The following is an 18,042-nucleotide window of genomic DNA, read 5'->3' as shown; positions in this document are numbered from 1 at the left end:
ATAAGTTGGTACAGCCACTCTGGAAAACAGTATGGAGGACCTCAAAAAACTAAAAATATAAGTACCATATGATCCAGTAATTCTATTTCTGGGTAGTCATCCAAAGAAAATGAAAACACTAATCCAAAAAGATGTATGCAACCCTATGTTTGCTGCAGCATTATTTACAATAGCCAAGATATGGAAGCAACCTAAATGTCTACTGATAGATGAATGGATAAAGAAGATGTCGTGTATATATACAATAGGATATTATTTTGCTATAAAAAAGAATGAAATCTTGCCATTTGTGACAACATGGATGGACCTAGAGGGTATTATCCTAAGTGAAATAAGTCAGACAAAGACAAATACCATATGATTTCACTTATATGTGGAATCTAAAAAACAAAGTAAACAAACAAATAACAACAAAAAGAGAAACTGACTCATAAATACAGAGAACAAACAAGTGGTTGCCAAAGGGAGGAGAATGGGGGGAATGGGTAAAATAGGTAAAGGGGATTAAGAGGTACAAATTTAAAATAAGTAAGTCACGGGGATGAAAAGTATGGCATAGGGAATATAGTTAGTCATACGGTAATAACTTCATTTGGTGACAGATGGTAACTATACCTATCGTGGTAAGCATTTGATAATGCATATAATTGTTGAATCACTATCTTATACACCTGAAACTAATATGTCAACCAAATTTCAATTTAAAAATTTTAAAAAGAGTCCTAGAGTCAAAAAACCTGTGATTAAATAAGCATTAAGAAAAGCTTCATACAGCAGTTTCTTTGTCCTGGAGATACACAGTGCATATGAGCATATTAAAACTTCTGTGAAGTCCAATAGTAAAGATATCCAATGAACCGGTTTAACCAAGTATCTCCTATACCTCTTTCGACCACAGAATCTATTTTGACTATATTACTGCCTGGAATTAATAGTCCATAAGAAAGCCCTTTGTGGGGGAGGGCAGAAAGAGCCCTTTGGAAAATACCGCTTTAATTGAAATCACCCAGATTTCCCTTAAGTCCAGACTTACTAAGTTTTCTAAGCTATGTGAACTTCTAGAACTATACTCGCTTTGAGGGGTACCTGGGTGGCTCAGTCTGTTAAGTGATGGACTCTTGATTTTCAGCTCAGGTCATGATCTCAGGGTCGTGAGATTGAGCCCCGGGTCAGACTGCGTGCTGGGCGTGGAGCCCACTTAAGATTCTCTCTCTCCCTCTCCTTCTGCCCCTCCCACCCCTGCTCTCGCACTTGTGCACACTCTCTTTAAAAACAAAAACAAAACTTGCTTTGAATCAAAAGACCAAGACATTATATATTTTCACTTAAATGTTTTACCACTACTTAATTGTCTGCATGTCCAAGGATCCAAAAGTTCAGTCAAGAATGGTCTGCAATGCTTTATACTTTTAATTATAGTCAGTGTCTACAAATTTGGCTTTACCATTTTTCTTTTCAAACTTTATTCATTAATTGCCTTTTATTTATTTTTTCAGGGGAACATTGCTTAATCTTTTGGTAATTTTAATTAGTGAACCTCAGATTCCAAAATCTTGTCCTGTGTTTGATATCCAGTTGATGGCTGACTCAACTTTAGTTGAGATGTCTTTCGATGCTGAGGTGAGATGAGAATTTGGGGGCAGACTAAATATAATATGTAGGGGTGTCCTGGCTTCCTGTCTTCTAATGTGGAGCATGATATTGTAGAATATAGAAATATAATTTAATCAAAGAGTAAATATTTTGCCATTAACCTCAAAACTTAGATAGCTATTCTGTCAATATTAATATATCGGTTTTATACATTTTAAAGTATGTATACTGGGGTGCCTGGCTGGCTCAGTCAGTTAAGCGTCTGCCTTCAGCTTAGGTCATGATCTCAGGGTCCTGGGATCGAGTCCCGCATCGGGCTCCCTGCTCAGTGGGAAGCCTGCTTCTCCCTCTGCCTGCCATTCCCCCTGCTTGTGCTCTCTCTCTCACTCTCTCTCAAATAAATAAAATCTTAAAAAAAAAAAAAAGAAAACAATAAAGTATGTATACTAAGAAAAATAAAGTATGTATACTAAGGAAAATAATTAGTATTCAGTATGTATTCGATAATCTGTTTGTCTCTCTACAAAATATTTATGTATATCTAATTCCACAGTAGGGGTCTAATAGTAAAAAATCACTTTTTTTTTTTTTTTTTTTAAGATTTTACTCACTTGAGAGAGAGCGAGAGCAAGAGAGAGAGAGAGCACAAGCAGGAGGGAGGGAGGGAGGAGAGGGAGAAGCAGGGAGCCCGATGCAGGACTCAATCCCAGGACCCTGGGATCATGACCTGAGCAGAAGGCAGACGCTTAACCAACTGAACCACCCAGGCGCCCAAAAGAGCAGTCTTTAAAAGATTTTAGGGCTAACTCTCTTGCCTTAGTTTACCATCTCCTTATCTATCTAAGTAGTGCAAACGCAGCGAGAATTACTTGTTTTTCTAAGGTTTTACTAAAACATTAGAAATATCAGACTATCTAGAAAGCATATAATCTGAGAGAATAAATCAGCTTAATATTAGTTTGAGCAGAACAACACAATTTTTTTTAAAGGATGGGATATGATTTGATAGTTCTTAAACATACAATTAGAGTTATGTTTTAGAAAACTCTTAGATGTATTCAGTCACTCAGTAAATATTTATTGAAACTCTATAATGAGCTAAACAGTGTGCTAGGCAGTGGGGTCCCAACAAGAAGCAAAACAGACGCAACCTCTGCCCTCACTGGTTTATAGTCTGGTTAGAGAGACAGACGTTAATTAAATATAACATGAATATAATATTCATCTGTATGAATATTATAGCCCTATTCATATATATGAATATTAGAGACTATGTGGAGTATCTATGATACAATTTTCAACAGCGGAGTAAGTGGATTAGGGATTAAAGAGTGGGATGGAAGCAAGACTCAGGCAGGGCTAAGAAGCTAGTGCAGTTGTCCAGGTGAGGAATGACAGAGGCCAGAGTGAAGCTATCCTCAACCCCCGAAACGAGACTTAGGCCCTCATTTTAGAGCTCTCCTAACTTTCTATACTCTTCTTTCAGAGCTCTTATCTCAGTTAGCAACGAGGCATTTATTTATTTGATTGTTAGACTGTTGTTTGTCCCCCACTATCTTCCATGAGGGCACTGTCCATGTCTCTGTTGCTCCCCATTGTATCCCCAACACTTAGTACAGTGTCTGATGCATATTTGTTGAGTAAATTAATGAAGAAAAGAAAAGGGATGGTAGTTGTAAAGAGGACAGATTCCAGAAATTTTCAGGAAATTGCATCAACAGGTTGATGTGAAAAAAAAATTCTGGCCTGGGTGTCAGATAAGAATTACAGCAAGAAGAGTAGGTTCAAAAGGGAAACAATGAATTTGGTTTTGGATTCACTGACTTGATTGCCTATGGTATTTCCATATAAAAATATGTAGTGGGCAGAATAGATAGGTCTGAGTTTCCTGCTTTTAGACTTGGTGATCTTTTGCACCTGGGCTATTAGTGCAGCCATGAGCAGATCATATACATTTTGGTTCCAAGGTCTAACAGACTGGGAGATTTCAAACTAGAGCTCTTTCTTGCGAAGAATACTGTTTGGGAAGATGTGCTGGCCTGCGGCAATGCCCACAGGCATAGCTCTCATGCCCCAAGTGGTGTATGGGCTAGAAGAGCTACTTGAGGCTAGAAAACAGCCTCACTAACTGGAGTTCTTGCAAGAAAAAAAAGAAAAGTCTCTAAGCCCTATATTTACCCATTTTACAGACTGGGCATAAGCTTAAATTTCCCAATCTCCTACCTTAACTCTAGGGAACATATTTCAATAGTCTTGAAAGGATGTAGGGTTATGGATCTGAATGATTTTGCAAATCAAGTGTGCAGTTTTTTTGTGTGTTAGCATTCTGTGGGCCATTGTATCTTCTTTCCCTGATCCACCTTCTTAAACATTATTCAATGTGTCGTCTTTTTATGAGAGCCATTTTTTTGGGGGGGAGGGAATATCTGAACCAAACAACAGGAAAACTGACCACACTCATTATATTTTCAGTTAATCAAAAATTCTTTCATAAGTACCTAATGGTAACCAGGAGAAATTACCATTTTTTTTGGCTCTGCCAATTATATTGTCTTGTTATTTAAAATTCTAGTTACAGAAGCTTATTGTGGGATATACAGATACAGCTACGGCACTTTTATACGAGATACTTCTTGTCTTTCAGCAGGTACAATATATATTTTTATCATACATATTATATTGTATGATTGTTATATATATCATATGACTATTACATACCTGTGATTATATATCATATGAATAATATACCTTTAGTATATTTGTATTAGAGATGGACTCCAAAATCAGCTGACTTAAATGATACTACTTTTGCTCTTAAGTACTCATCTAGTTTATTTTCCTAAATACTTATTTTATTTTTAATTTTTTTTTCTAAATACTGATTATAGAGAGTTCATTAATCAAGATAAAATGTATTAGACGGTGGGGTGGGAGGGATGCGGTGACTGGGTGATGGACACTGGGGAGGGTGTGTGCTCTGGTAAGCGCTGTGAGTTGTGCAAGACTGTTGAATCTCAGATCTGTACCTCTGAAACAAATAATGCAATATATGTTAAGAAAAAAAAAAAAGATAGCAGGAGGGGAAGAATGAAGGGGGGGAAATCGGAGGGGGAGATGAACCATGAGAGACTGTGGACTCTGAAAAACAAACTGAGGGTTCTCGAGGGGAGGGGGTGGGAGGATGGGTTAGCCTGGGGATGGGTATTGAGGAGGGCACGTTCTGCATGGAGCACTGGGTGTTATGCACAAACAATGAACCATGGAACACTACATCTAAAACTAATGATGTTATGTATGGGGATTAACATAACAATAAAAAAATAAAAAAAAAGAAGATGGAGAGAAAAAAAGATAAAATGTATTAGAGAATGAATATCTTTTCATGTATAAGTTGGACTTCATGAACATAACTTGTTTATTTCCTTGAGTCTTTCAGGGAAATCTTGGATTGGGATCAACAAAGTTTGCTATTAGCTGGATGATGTCCTTCCTACAAAGTCGTCCTCCCATAGTAAGTACCAAGAAGCAAAAACAAGACCACCACTCACAGCTAATTAAACAGATGCTCTTGTGCTTAATAAATAAAATACAAATTTTCTCTATAAGTAGTCATTTATAAAACAGAAGCAAAATGTAAATCTGATGATTTTATTATTTAATTAAAATAAAGCATTTTTATATTTGGGGCCTGAGTGCTTAAGGTACTGAAATGATATCCTTTTAAAAAAAAAATTTTTTTTTTTTTTTTTTTTGGGAGAGAGCATGAGCAAGGAGGGGCAGAGAGAGAGGGAGAGAGACTCTTAGGCAGGCTCTACACTCAGCACGGAGCCCGATGCAGGGCTGTCTCATGTCCCTGAGATCATGACCTGAGCCAAAATCAAAAGTCAGATGCTTAACCAACTGAGCCACCCAGGCGCCCCCTGAAATGATCTCTTAAATGTGATCTTCATTTCAGGAAAAACCCTAAAATATATTCTATAGGAAACAATATATTAAAATACTGGCTGTATAAGTAAGTGAAAATATTAACATGTCTTTTTTAAAAAAGGTTTATTTATTTATTTGAGAGAGAGAGCGAGCAAGAGTGAGCAGGAGGGAGGGGCAGAGGAGAGGAAGAGATTCCTTAAGCAGACTTCCCACTGAGCGGGGAGCCTGACAATGCAGGGCTGGATCCCAGGATCCTGAGATCACGACCTAAGCTGAAATCAAGAGCAGGCTCCTTAACCAACTGAGCCACTCAGGTGCCCCCTGAACATTTATCTTTTTTTTTTTTTTTTAAAGATTTTATTTATTTATTTGACAGAGAGAGACACAGCGAGAGAGAGAACACAAGCAGGGGAAGTGGGAGAGGGAGAAGCAGGCTTCCCGCTGAGCAGGGAGCCCGATGTGGGGCTCGATCCCAGGACTCTGGGATCATGACCTGAGCCGAAGGCAGACGCTTAACGACTGGGACACCCAGACGCCCCTCCCTGAACATTTATCTTAAACAATGAGTATGAGTTGGCGAGTATGAATTAACACTTGGGCTCACTGGGGTACTCTGTCCTGGCTACCGCCATCCTAGTCCATAGTACCACTGTCTCTGTCCTTGACATTACAATCACATCTACATGGTCTGTCCCTATCTTCCCACCAACTAGTCAAAGGGATCTATTAAAAAAAAAATCTGATTATGTCATGCCTTGCTTTAAATCTCTCATAAAAAAGAGATAGCCTACAAGGCTCATCTAGTCCCTCACTCTCCCTACGTGGGCCTCTTAATCACTGCCAACCTCCAACACCCCCAACTCCATCACAGGACCTTCACTGGTCCTTCTGCCTGTCTGAAATGCTTTTCCCTCCTTGTTCCATGTTAACTCCTACTAATCCTTCAGGCCTCAGTGCCCCTTCCTGGGACAGGGTGGAGGGATGATTTTCTCACCTCTGACTAGATCAGCTCCCCCATTATTGGCACACATAGTCATAGCTTGGTGTCTTCTTCCTTCCCTTCATAGGACTTGTTACTGTTGCAGTTGGCATTTGTTGGTGTTACTATTTGGTTCTTCCCTGTGGTAGCCCTTAGTGCCCACATACATTCTGGCTCTCTCTCCTTCCAGGCACATGGTAGGATTGTACTTCCCTCCCCACTTGTAATTAGGTAGGTCTCTGTTCTTGCTTTCGCCAATGGAATGTGAGCATCAGTAGCCTGTGTCACTTCTTGCCAGAAGGTTTAAGAGCAAGTGCATGCTTCTCTGCATTATCTTTTCCTTCTGGCATGGTGACTGGCAGCATTCCATAGAGTCCTCAGTGACTACAATGAATAGAACCCCCTCCCCCCACCCCGCCAACCCATAAGGGACATCCAGTGTGAGCAAGTGGTAAACCTTTGTTGTGAAATTTATTACCACAATATTTTATGAAATTTGTTACCACAGTACAACCTAGTCTGTCAAGACTGACACAATGTCATTCTCCCCCAACAGACTCCAAGTGCCATGAGGGTGGGAGCTATGTCTGTTGTGGTAGGCACATAACGGATATTCAATAAAATATCTGCTGAATTAATTCTATAAAAGTTTCATCCCTTAATCTCTTCTCATTTCCCCAAACTTAATTTTCCTTTATTCATTCATATATTCATATATTCAATCAACATACATTTAATTGGAGATCTCTTCAAAAAGTAGTAAACCAAACTAAATTTTCATTGCTAATGGAGGATTTGACATGACATAATATGTTCTCTTTTCATATACAAACATGCCTCTGTTGGCCATCAGCGATTCCCTACTTTGGGCTATTTTCTATAGTTATGCTGAGTATGTCCTTGGGAATGTAGATTTTCTTGCCAGATCCCTGTGACATATGTTTACAAAAATCTGGTTAGGGCCAGAGGGTACACTCGTCAGTATTACAGCCAGCTGCCTTATACAGAGACTGAGCCCATGGACTTGGCTCCTTTAGCAGCACACAGACGCTAACTAGTCATTGGCTCCCTTCAAGGAGTATCATAAAGTTCTAGTCATTCATGGCAAGAGAAGCTCTTATGTGCAAGATGCAAGACCCTCACTTTTTCTGTGCAGTGGTTGCAGAACCTATCATCACACATCTGAACTGATGTGTGAAGTCTGGGGGTACTAAAGACTCCAAGCCACAGGGAAGTTTCTTTATCAACCTCTAGGGTTGGTTCACCAAAGGAACTGAGTATGAAGCCAGTCTGTGACCATAAAGTATGCCAGGATGAAAGGTGGCAAAAGGACCACTAGCACTGTTGAAAGCTTCAATATTAACTCCGTTCTAAAGAGTATGGGTAGAAACAGGCCATTTGAGCGAAATGTGCAAGCAAGAAAACTGTTGTGATCATTGAATCTACCTGCATGTCAGTCAGCTCTGATTCTCTTGCTTGGTTAGAGCAAGATGCAAAAGAACTTAAAAATTTAATCCCCAAATGGTCATTACTTTGTTCTACTGCTCCAGACTCTCCAACCTCAATCTGTGTTTGCCTGACACCGTATTTAGTCAATATGTGTAAACAGATCTGAATTGGGGTGAACCCACTCCAAACCACCCGTCCTACTTAAGAAGGGCCAGTACCAACATCAATAGAAAAGGCAACACATTTATTGATACTAATTTTTTTTTAAAAGATTATTTATTTATTTATTTGACAGAGAGATAGAGAGAGAGCACAGGTAGACAGAGCAGCAGGCAGAGGGAGAGGGAGAAGCAGGCTTCCCGCCAAGCAGGGAGCCCAATGTGGGGCTCGATCCCAGGACCCTGGGATTATGACCTGAGCCGAAGGCAGACACTTAACCGACTGAGCCACCCAGGTGCCCCTATTGATACTAATTTAATGGGCATGCAAAGGGACCTGGTTAGAGCTTGAAAGGACACTAGAGTTCCTTCCTGTTTTTATAGTAGCTTACACTGACGCATAGTTGTTTGAAAATGTGCCCCCCTCAAAAACAAACAAACAAACAAACAAACAAACAAAAACTTGTGGAATCCATTGTTCTTGGTTTTTGTTATTTGGTTCTGTTTTTTTACACTAAGTGTAGGGGCTTGAACTCACGACCTCAAGATCAAGAGTCGCATGCTCTACCAACGGAACCAGCCTGATGCCCCTTGGTTCTGTTGTAAATGACTTTTTTGTGTGTGTGAGAAGCAGCAACTCAATAACTTCACATTATTGCTACTATTTCCATTTTAACTTCCCCCTCAGAAATGATAGCAGACATACTCTTGATGAAAACCCCAGCTAACAGGGACATCAACATCACTTGCTTGTGTCAAGCCTGGTTTTCTTTGCTTTCTCATTTAGTGTTTCTTAAGGTGTTGTCTGAGGAACAAAACCATCAGAATTGTTTATGGTAAATATCTCGGGGGGGGGGGCGGTCAGGATAATGCATGTGTATTGAGCTAACTAGGTGATTTTTATGCACACTAAATTTTGAGAACCAGCGCCTTGGAGGAACCCTCTTTGAAAGTCCCAGGAAGTTTATATCTGGGGGCCATTTGTCCTTCACAGTAGAAGAGAAGAGAAACCATCTTCCGTCCTGGAGGAGGCCATGGACCTTTCCAAGCTCCCCTTCTATCCAATGTTCTCCTTTTACATTGGAACCAAATTTCCTTGAAAGTATTCATTCTGATTCTGCTTAGAGGGGGGCGAATGGTAAACCCAATTGGTCTATGGTCTGGTGCTCTCTGAGTACCATTTCAGTGAGAAACAGTGCAAGAGTATTGGTATAGGGGTGGTGAGGACTTCAGCCTAGCTTTAGAGGTGAGGCCCCAGCTGAAACAGGTGCCTTATGGGTGGCATGCGGCCTACATGCAACTGCTTTTTTCTTGTTTAGATCACTTTCGTGGCCAGTATTGTGAAACAAATGGTAAAGGGGCTTTCAGCTTCATTTCAGTTGCTAAGTCCCAGCCAAGCAGTTCTGTTGTATCAACAATTTTACATCCTCAAGAGCTGCCTGCGGTACAGCAAGACTTTAGCTGAGTATATTAGGAACAACTACAGAGAAGAATTCAGGTAAGAAAAGTCTGAATCTAATCTGCAGTAAAATCCACTCATTTCTGATTTTCAGGCAGAACTGCAACATGGCCCAATATGTAGAAGATGAAATGAAGATGGGCAATTCTGGTTTTGTTTTTATTTTTTTTTAAAGATTTTATTTATTTATTTGACAGAGAGAGACAGAGCGAGAGAGGGAACACAAGCAGGGGGAGTGGGAGAGGGAGAAGCAGGCTTCCCGTGGAGCAGGGAGCCTGATGTGGGGCTCGATCCCAGGACCCTGGGATCATGACCTGAGCCGAAGGCAGACGCTTAACGACTGAGCCACCCAGGCGCCCCTGGTTTTGTTTTTAATAGTATCTCACACTTTGATCTGTGGTAAGGTAGGGTTTGGGGGAGCTCTAAGAACCACTGTGTATTCCCAGGCTAGAAAGACTAATGAAACCTCAAACTCTCTTTGAAGAACTGTTTCTCACTCATTGTCTTTGCTGCAGCCGGCACCTCACAGAAGTAGTAATGATTTTAACATGCTGTGAGGAATCAAGAGTAACAAACCCTACTGAAGGGGATGATGAATTAGGGACTGTGAATTTAACTGAAGCATTGAGGGGGGGGGGAACAATTGATAAAGGAGAAACAACGAGTGTGGTTACTATTTTTTGTTTGTTTCCTTTACCCCTCTCTTCCTCAGGAACAAAACAGTAAGGAAGAGCAGTAACAAGCACGGGTTCGTCAGCCAGCTTGTTCTGCACCTCAGGGGTTCCTCCTTCTATTTATAGGCTGGCAGCTGCTCAGCTCTGCATTAGCACCTATCAAGGAAAAAACCCAGCCTGCGTCTGACTTAAGATGAAAAGGGTATAGCAGGCACAGCTTTGCTCCCAGTTTGGGTGCAGACATAAAAGGATGTGCAGGCATCCATTATGGCCCTAGATGGGCTTTTTAAAACATTTCAGCCCAATTTGTGGACCCTGTTTTTCCTCCATGTGGTTTCATCAGAGGTTCCACTCTGGCTCCTATAAAAGGGTTTTTTGTTTGGCCTGCTGGGAATTGGTCCACACAACCTAATTTTTTTTCGTTTTTTTTTTTTTTAAGGTAAAATGCATATACATTGAAATTCACTATTTTAAAGTGTGCTTTTAATACATTTCACAATGTTGTGCAACCATCACCACTGTCTAATAGCAGAACATTTTCATCACCCCTAAAGAAAGCTGGTAGCCATTAAGCAGTCACATGCCATGCTCCCCTCCCCCCCAGCCCTTGGCAACCACTAATCCACTTTCTCTCTTTGTGGATTTGTCTGTTCTGGACATTTCACATAAATGGAATCATACGATATATGGCCTACTGTGTCTGGCTTCTTTCACTTAGCATCACGTCTTCAAGGTGCATCCATGTTGTGGCATGTATCACACAATCCAATTTTTTTTTTTTTTAAGATTTTATTTATTTATTTGGCAGAGAGAGACACAGCGAGAGAGGGAACACAAGCAGGGAGAGTGGGAGAGGGAGAAGCAGGCTTCCTGCTGAGCAGGGAGCCCTATGTGGGGCTCGATCCCAGGACCCTGGGATCATGACCTGAGCCGAAGGCAGATGCTTAACGACTGAGCCACCCAGGCGCCCCAACCCTTTTATTTCAATTTCCTGTGTATTGCCCAAGGAAACAAGAAGCAGGAGCCTCAGCCCACACTGCGGTGGGGACAGTCCTGACTTCCCTACTAATGCCTTCATAATGGATACATTATTAATGAAATTCACTTCCTTTGCTGTAGTAAAGTGTCTCAATGAGCTGAAAGGCACACATATCAGAGATCCTCTAGGTCACCCAATAGGGGAGATCAGACGACTGAAAATGCTGGCCGAATCTTATGGCTTAGACCCCCATATCCAACAGCCCTACGCCAGTGAGTGTATACGTACTGATGTGACCAATGTGAAATTCTTATTTTTAAAGCTATTTTGTTTCTTTTTATGATTTGCAGGTACTTTATTCACATGCCAGCCTTGGAAAAAAGGCTCCCATTGCGGTACCCTCTTACCCAACCTACCATTCAACTTTTTCATGAAGTTCTCAAGTTAGTTGAACAGAAACAATGTGTGAAATATTAACAAGAGTCTAAAATGTTAACCAGGAGTCAACCTAATATTTATGAGAAAACTTGTTTGATTTGTTTAATATCTGGCTATCCCTGTGTCTCATAAACAGATTTTATTTGAATGTTCCAACAATACCTGTAAGAGAGGTCCTTAGAGTTTTTTATCTGCCACAAAAAAGAAACGGTTTAAATACACTGACATATGTAAAGTGGTGCTAAAAACACGCGTTTCTCTAAAAACGTTTCTAAAAATAAAAAAACTACAAAGGTTACAGAAGCCCATGGAGAGCAAATGTAGAAAGTGCAACCTGATGAGTTTTGTTAGTGTAATAATGGTGAGTGGTATGAAGCCACTGAAATGTCCAAAGATAAACTGTGGTTTACAAAGTGATCATTAGAGAAATGCCGAGTAATAGGTAGACACCCTCCTTCTCCACCTGTAAAAATTCTAGTGAAATAAGTATTCATGACAGAATGAACAGAAGAACACAGGCATAGCTATAAGGAAGGTCAGGTCCTCATTTATCGTGGGGAAGGAAGCTTGGACTTTCTTCAACACAATTAAATGCATTCTGGTGCTCAGTTTCAGGCACCTGTGGGCTAGTACAAGCAGTCTCATAGAGTTCTGTGGAGGAGAAATCGTCTATAAGCAGTTATGACTCTCCCAACCATTGAAAAAAATGTCTTCACTATATCTTATGGCAATAAACTAATCCAACAAAAACTTCACTTTGGTGTCACTGTGAGATATTGAATTTGGGCTTCTAAAAACTTAGAAAGTGGGTCCTCTCTTTGACTTACCATGCCTTGAAAGAGGATCAGAGAAAACCCCAAAGAAAGAGCTCCCCAAACAGATGTGCCCATGCTGTACACTGGAGAGAGGATTAAACTCACTCATGACATTTGATTACTGCTTGCGGCTGAGCCATTAACCAGCTATTTGACCTCCAACAAATAGTCTATTCTGCTATGTGGAGGGGTGGGACGAGATGTTCTGCAAGCTCTTGTCCAGCTCTAACATTCCCACTTCTTAGTGCTCTGTGATGGGGTAGTGCATTCCTCTGCTCAGTGGATGATTTCACATGGATTCCAAATAATCCTTTCTTTGGACCAAACATTTCCCTTTCAGCTGTCACCAACATCACCCCACAAAGCATCCAAGCCCCCTCCACTATCACCCATCAAGGACTACAAGTCCTCTAGTTTCCACTTTTTTAAGATTTTATTTATTTATTAGAGAGAGAGAGCAGGCGCACAAGTAGGGGGAGGGTCTACGTATACACTCACTGGCGTAGGGCTGTTGGATATGGGGGCAGTGATGGGGGGAGTAGAATGGTGTTTATGAGAGTTCTGGACTGTTATATGAGGGACTGCTCCCAGGAGATGGTCAATCAAAAGCATATGAAAAGATCCTTGGGACAAAGGCAACAAGACTTCAAACTGGACTAATGAAGGACAGTGGGCTGACCACTGGTGAATGGTGGAACCCACCGAATGACAAAAGAGGATCAACTCAGCTCTACCTCAGCTTCTAAACAGTGCCCTGGCTCTGGGCCAGTAGCAGCACCGGCTACAGAGAGGGCTTGGGCTTCCCTCCCACGTGCCTGAGGTGCTTGATGCCTCTCCTCTCCCACTGTTCTCTTTTCTCTGAGAGCATACTTTATCAAAGCTGTGGGAGCAAAAGCTCTGTCAGAAGGCATCTGCATCTGTCCATGTAGGGCTACATAAGTGGCATTCTTGAAAGCTAATGGTTGAATATTTGTCATCTTGATTTTCTTACAGCATTTGTCTACTTGTTTGCACAGTGTGGGAGGGGAGCCCCAAAATCAACACTTTAAAGGGTTATCCTGCTACAGTTCTTTCCTACTATTTTTTGCATTGTTGCCAAAGCCAAGAAAATCACTAAATAATCCATCTTTCTTAGTGATCAGAACACATTTGATTGACTAAATATTGACTTCCACTACAAAGTAATTACTTTTAGGAAATCTAATTGTAGAAAAATTTTGAATATGAAAATCACATATATAACTTTTTACAAATACAAAGGATCATCAAAAAAGCAAGCACACATAGCTAGTTTTCAGGCTGGGCTGAAGATTCTGGACTCTTTGACCACTTTTATAATATATATGCATTGCCATTTACCACCCACACTAAAAGTAAACTCATGGTAATCAGCTCTACCATTTTATATATACACATATATGTGCATGTATGTGTACACACATATCCAAAATAGGGGGTAAGAGCATGGGTTTTGAGTTTAAATGAGTTTAAATCGAGTTTAAATGGTTGAGTTTATTTTTTTTTAAGATTTTATTTATTTATTAGAGAGAGAGAGCAGGCGCACAAGTAGGGGGAGGGGCAGAGGGAGAGGGAGAAAGAAACTCCCCACTGAGCAGGGAGCCCGAACCAGGACTCGATCCCATGACCCTGAGATCATGACCTGAGCCAAAGGCAGCCACCCAACCAACTGAGTGCCCCTAAATGGCTGAGTTTAAATCTCAGTTCTGCACTAGTTTTGGACATTGGGAAATTACTTAATATCTCTATGCTTCAGTCAAAACAAAGATAGTACAACCTATCCCATGAGGTTGTTAGGAGCTTTTATGCAAAGATGGTGTTAATACACATATCATGGTATGTGGCATGTAGTAAGGATCCAGTACATGGTATTTATTATTATTATTACCATTATTATTACTATTAAAATAATATCAAAGCTGGCTAAGAACTTACAGATTAATAAGTACTGGCCTTTAAAAATAAATAAATAAATAAATAAATAAATAAATAAATAAATGTACTGGCTTTATTTTTTTTGGACCAACTGGGAGACCAGCTACTATACTCAGAGAGCCCCTGATCAATATAGCATTGAAGAACAGATTCATTTGGTTATTAAATTTAAAAATTCAATTTTCTGTTAGCAGGAGTGTGACTTAATTGCCAAGTGACCATTTCTATTGCTTACCGCCGTGTAGGACTATTGGACCTAACTGATATTATCAATGCCAGAGCTGTGTGGGAAATATTCTTCCAAGGGTAGACAGAAAGCGTTTTAATCATGTAAACTTTTTTTAGCCTTTGACTTAAACAGCACGAAGAGGGGGAGGGGCAGAAGGAGAGAGAATCTCAAGCAGACTCCCTGCTGAGGGCAGAGCCCAACTCGGGGCTCTATCTTACAACCCTGAAATAATCACTGGAGCCAAAATCACAACCCTGAGATAATGACCCGAGCTGAAATCAAGAGGTGGACGCTCAGCTGACTGAGCCACCCAGGCCCTCTTGATGGAAATTTTTGAGCAACTTTTAATAGTGCTAACTATCTGATTTCTTTTTGTTCATTGTGTTTACTTCTAAAATGCAATTCCGGCTTGTAAGGTCTGATTGAACTTGGGTCTCTGTAGGAGGGAGACAGTCAGAAATTCTCCATCCAGTCAGACCAAGCACTCCTGTATCTGCCTAGCTGTGTATTTGGGGTCTGAAGCTTTTCTCATTGAAAGGTAGCACGACTTCTTGGCTAGAAATCTCAGTAGTGTAACTTTGTGGCTTAGAGTCCAGTTCGATGACAGAAAGACCTTGTTTTGATTTCTTCCTGCCTAATTCCTCATCAGACTTTTAGCAGGTTATTTAACCTCTTCCACAACTTCCACTTATAAGAAAAAGTCTACCTTAAGGGTTTTTGTGAATAGTCATTCATTTATATATAAAATATAATTCTATGGCTACTACATACTGGGACAAACCGTATGGCATTGTCAATATCCACAATTTCATATGGTTCAAACAAATAAAAACCCCTCAATAAATTATAGCTATTATCCAACAGACACATTAACTTGCTTGATGAACTCATACTTTAAATACTAATCGTCTATTCTAATTTCCCAGATGGTGTGGCATTTTGTTATAACCTGGCTTATTCTTGTATAGTTTGAGTAAACCTTATACTATCTAGTTTAATTACAAATTATTGAGTGGGCATAACATACTTAAACATGTTCAAATGGAATTTTATATTTTCTTCCTTGCGTCTCCCCAAAATAAAAATCTGTTCTTCCCCCAATCTTCTCCGTGAATGGTACTTCATTCATCCCACTGTTCAAAAGAGAAACTTGACAAACCTCTGGGTTTTCTCCTTTCTTTTCATTCTCCAAATGCAACTGACAAAACTGTAAGCTATTTACAAGTGAACCATGTGATGATTTCATCTGCCTAGACATTGTGAAAGGATTTCCCCCCATCCATCCATTACCTACGTATTCTCCTGTTGGGTTTTCTTGGTGAGAACATTTAAGTTCTACTTTCCTAGCAAGTTTCAATTATATAACATGGTATTATCAACCAGAATCACCATGTTATACATGAGATTCTCAAACCTTCATCTTACAACTAAAAGTCTGTACCCTTGAAAGTTGGGAGAGGTAGCAACCTCTCCCTATTTCCCCTGCGCCCTAGCCTCAGGCCATCACTTTCTATTCTGTTTCTATGAACTCAACTTTTTTTGTTTTGTTTTGTTTTTAAATAAAGGGTTGTTTTAAGCCTCTAAGTTTTAGATTGGTTTATTTTTTTTTAAATTTATTTTTTCACACCCAAAGTATTTTATTGTTGTTGTTGTCCTCTACAGAAACATTATTTTCAAATAGGATACATGATGCAGAGAAAAATTTAAATACAAATATTTAGGTAGTAATAGGAACCCTACCCATTCTCACCAATCTTCAGTTGTTATTAATCACTAAATTAATCTAACTAATTAATCTAATCTAATCTAATCACTAAATTCAACAGAAAAATAACGAAGCTCACCTTCATGGGAAAGACCCCATTTATCTTTCCAATGTTTCCTGTTTTCTCTTCCTTTCCTTACCTACAAGGAAAAAAAAAATTCGTATCACAGTGGGATGCTGCTGGTGTGTGTCAAAAACCCTTGGCAGCAGCTTGTTTCCTGGCCAGCTCCGAGGCCTCTCCCACTCTCCCTGGAGTGGTTTATTAAATAGCAATAGATAAACAAAACAATCAAGAACATTTCCATTTATTTTAAACGTCAATGTTAGGGTAATTCCAAATTCAGTCATTCACCAGTCAGGTACTCTAGCTGAAGCATTTCACTTGTCTGTATGTTCTTGCTCTTTTTTCCTATGTTGTTAAAATCGTATAAATTTTCCCTTTTGTCACTATAAATGGATTCAGTAATATTCCAAAGAGTTCTTCTAGTCCCTTTAAAACAGGATTTCTATCTGTCCAGACACAGCAGGGTCCACACCGGCACTGTCCCTTACCGGGGAGGGGCCCTCGGACTCGCACGTGAGCGCTGATGGTATGATGCGCACCAGGTGGGCTGAGATCCTGTCTCACCTTGGCCCTTCCTCGGCGAGCCGGCGCTTAGAAGGGCCTGGTGAGGGAAGGTTTTCAGGCACGGAGGGACAAGGTGTTTAAAGGTTTATTGGTTAGCTATCAGATTGGCTTCTGGGTTTGGGGAAACCTTGAGTCAAAGGATTTTCTTTTCTTTCCATTTTGTTCTAGTCTGCTTTTCCTTTCCTCTTGCCGTCTACTTGGAAGGTGACTCTGACCCTGTTAAGAAGTAAGAGGGGCTCTGGATAAAAGAAGCCAAAGGCAAAAAGGCAAAAGAAAAGGAAGCAAGATTATGTGCCCCAAGATTCTCGAAAGAGGCAAAGAGGACCTCTAAGTGTCCTTCTAGGTGGCCCTCTCCTCTGGAGGCCCCAGGAGAGGTGTGGGGTTTCAGGGCAGAAGTTATGCCTACAAGTAAAGATATTGGAATTGACCAAACACTAACTCACTTCTGTCCTCTTTCTACTCCTGAAAGTGATGGGGACAGAGTTGTAGCAGTGTTGGCAGTGACTGTGGATATGGTGATCTGTTCGGCCAGCAAGGAAGGCGGTGGAGGAGGGACGAGCTTGTAGATCAAGTGACACAGAGCCACGGTGGGTCTTTGTGGGCTATCCTGCAATAACTGCCATTGTTTATAACATTGTTTCTACAGGGAAATTATTCCGTCTGCTGCATGGCTGACCTACAAACCAATGTGAAAAGGACACATTTATAAAGGGAGTATTTTACTTCTACTAGCAACTACAACCACCAGAGGGTGTAGTTGGGTTAGGAAGACAAAGAAAGAAAAGCAAAACTTTCCTTTAAGCAGAACTGACTCTTAAACTTTTAAAATTCCTGTGGACCTTCAAAATTAAATTATCTCTTGTTGTCATGCTTCTTTAATATGTACTAACATAAATATAGGTGTAAGAAAACTCCTTATGCTCTTATTAAATCAACAAAGATTTATGATGGAAAAGTTTGTAAAATTAAATATGAATTAGTATCGTTAATGTAATG

General features: G+C 40.3%; 1 protein-coding gene and 1 long non-coding RNA gene across 7 annotated transcripts in view; one reads left to right on the top strand and one right to left on the bottom strand.

Annotated features, from left to right (window-relative positions):
- Positions 1–12,411, top strand: part of C6H12orf56 (chromosome 6 C12orf56 homolog) — a 96,212-nt gene extending 83,801 nt beyond the window's left edge. For 3 of the 4 annotated variants that reach the window (XM_078076222.1, XM_078076219.1, XM_078076221.1), the window contains 5 exons: positions 1,497–1,620; positions 4,166–4,240; positions 5,030–5,104; positions 9,426–9,604; positions 11,569–12,411. In XM_078076222.1, coding sequence (XP_077932348.1) covers positions 1,497–1,620; positions 4,166–4,240; positions 5,030–5,104; positions 9,426–9,604; positions 11,569–11,695 — 580 coding nt within the window. In that variant the 3' untranslated portion in view covers positions 11,696–12,411. The remainder of the gene's footprint in view (positions 1–1,496; positions 1,621–4,165; positions 4,241–5,029; positions 5,105–9,425; positions 9,605–11,568) is intronic. The other variant, XM_078076220.1, reaches the window with a different exon arrangement.
- LOC118524713 (uncharacterized) overlaps positions 1–18,042 on the bottom strand; it is a 127,110-nt gene that overhangs the window by 86,622 nt on the left and 22,446 nt on the right. For all 3 annotated transcript variants that reach the window (XR_013449257.1, XR_013449258.1, XR_013449259.1), the window contains exon 2: positions 16,498–16,558. This is a non-coding gene — a long non-coding RNA (uncharacterized LOC118524713). The remainder of the gene's footprint in view (positions 1–16,497; positions 16,559–18,042) is intronic.

This window comes from Halichoerus grypus, chromosome 6 (genome assembly GCF_964656455.1).
Source record: "Halichoerus grypus chromosome 6, mHalGry1.hap1.1, whole genome shotgun sequence".
Lineage (NCBI taxonomy): Eukaryota > Metazoa > Chordata > Mammalia > Carnivora > Phocidae > Halichoerus > Halichoerus grypus.
This window is presented reverse-complemented; position numbering and strand designations above follow the sequence as displayed.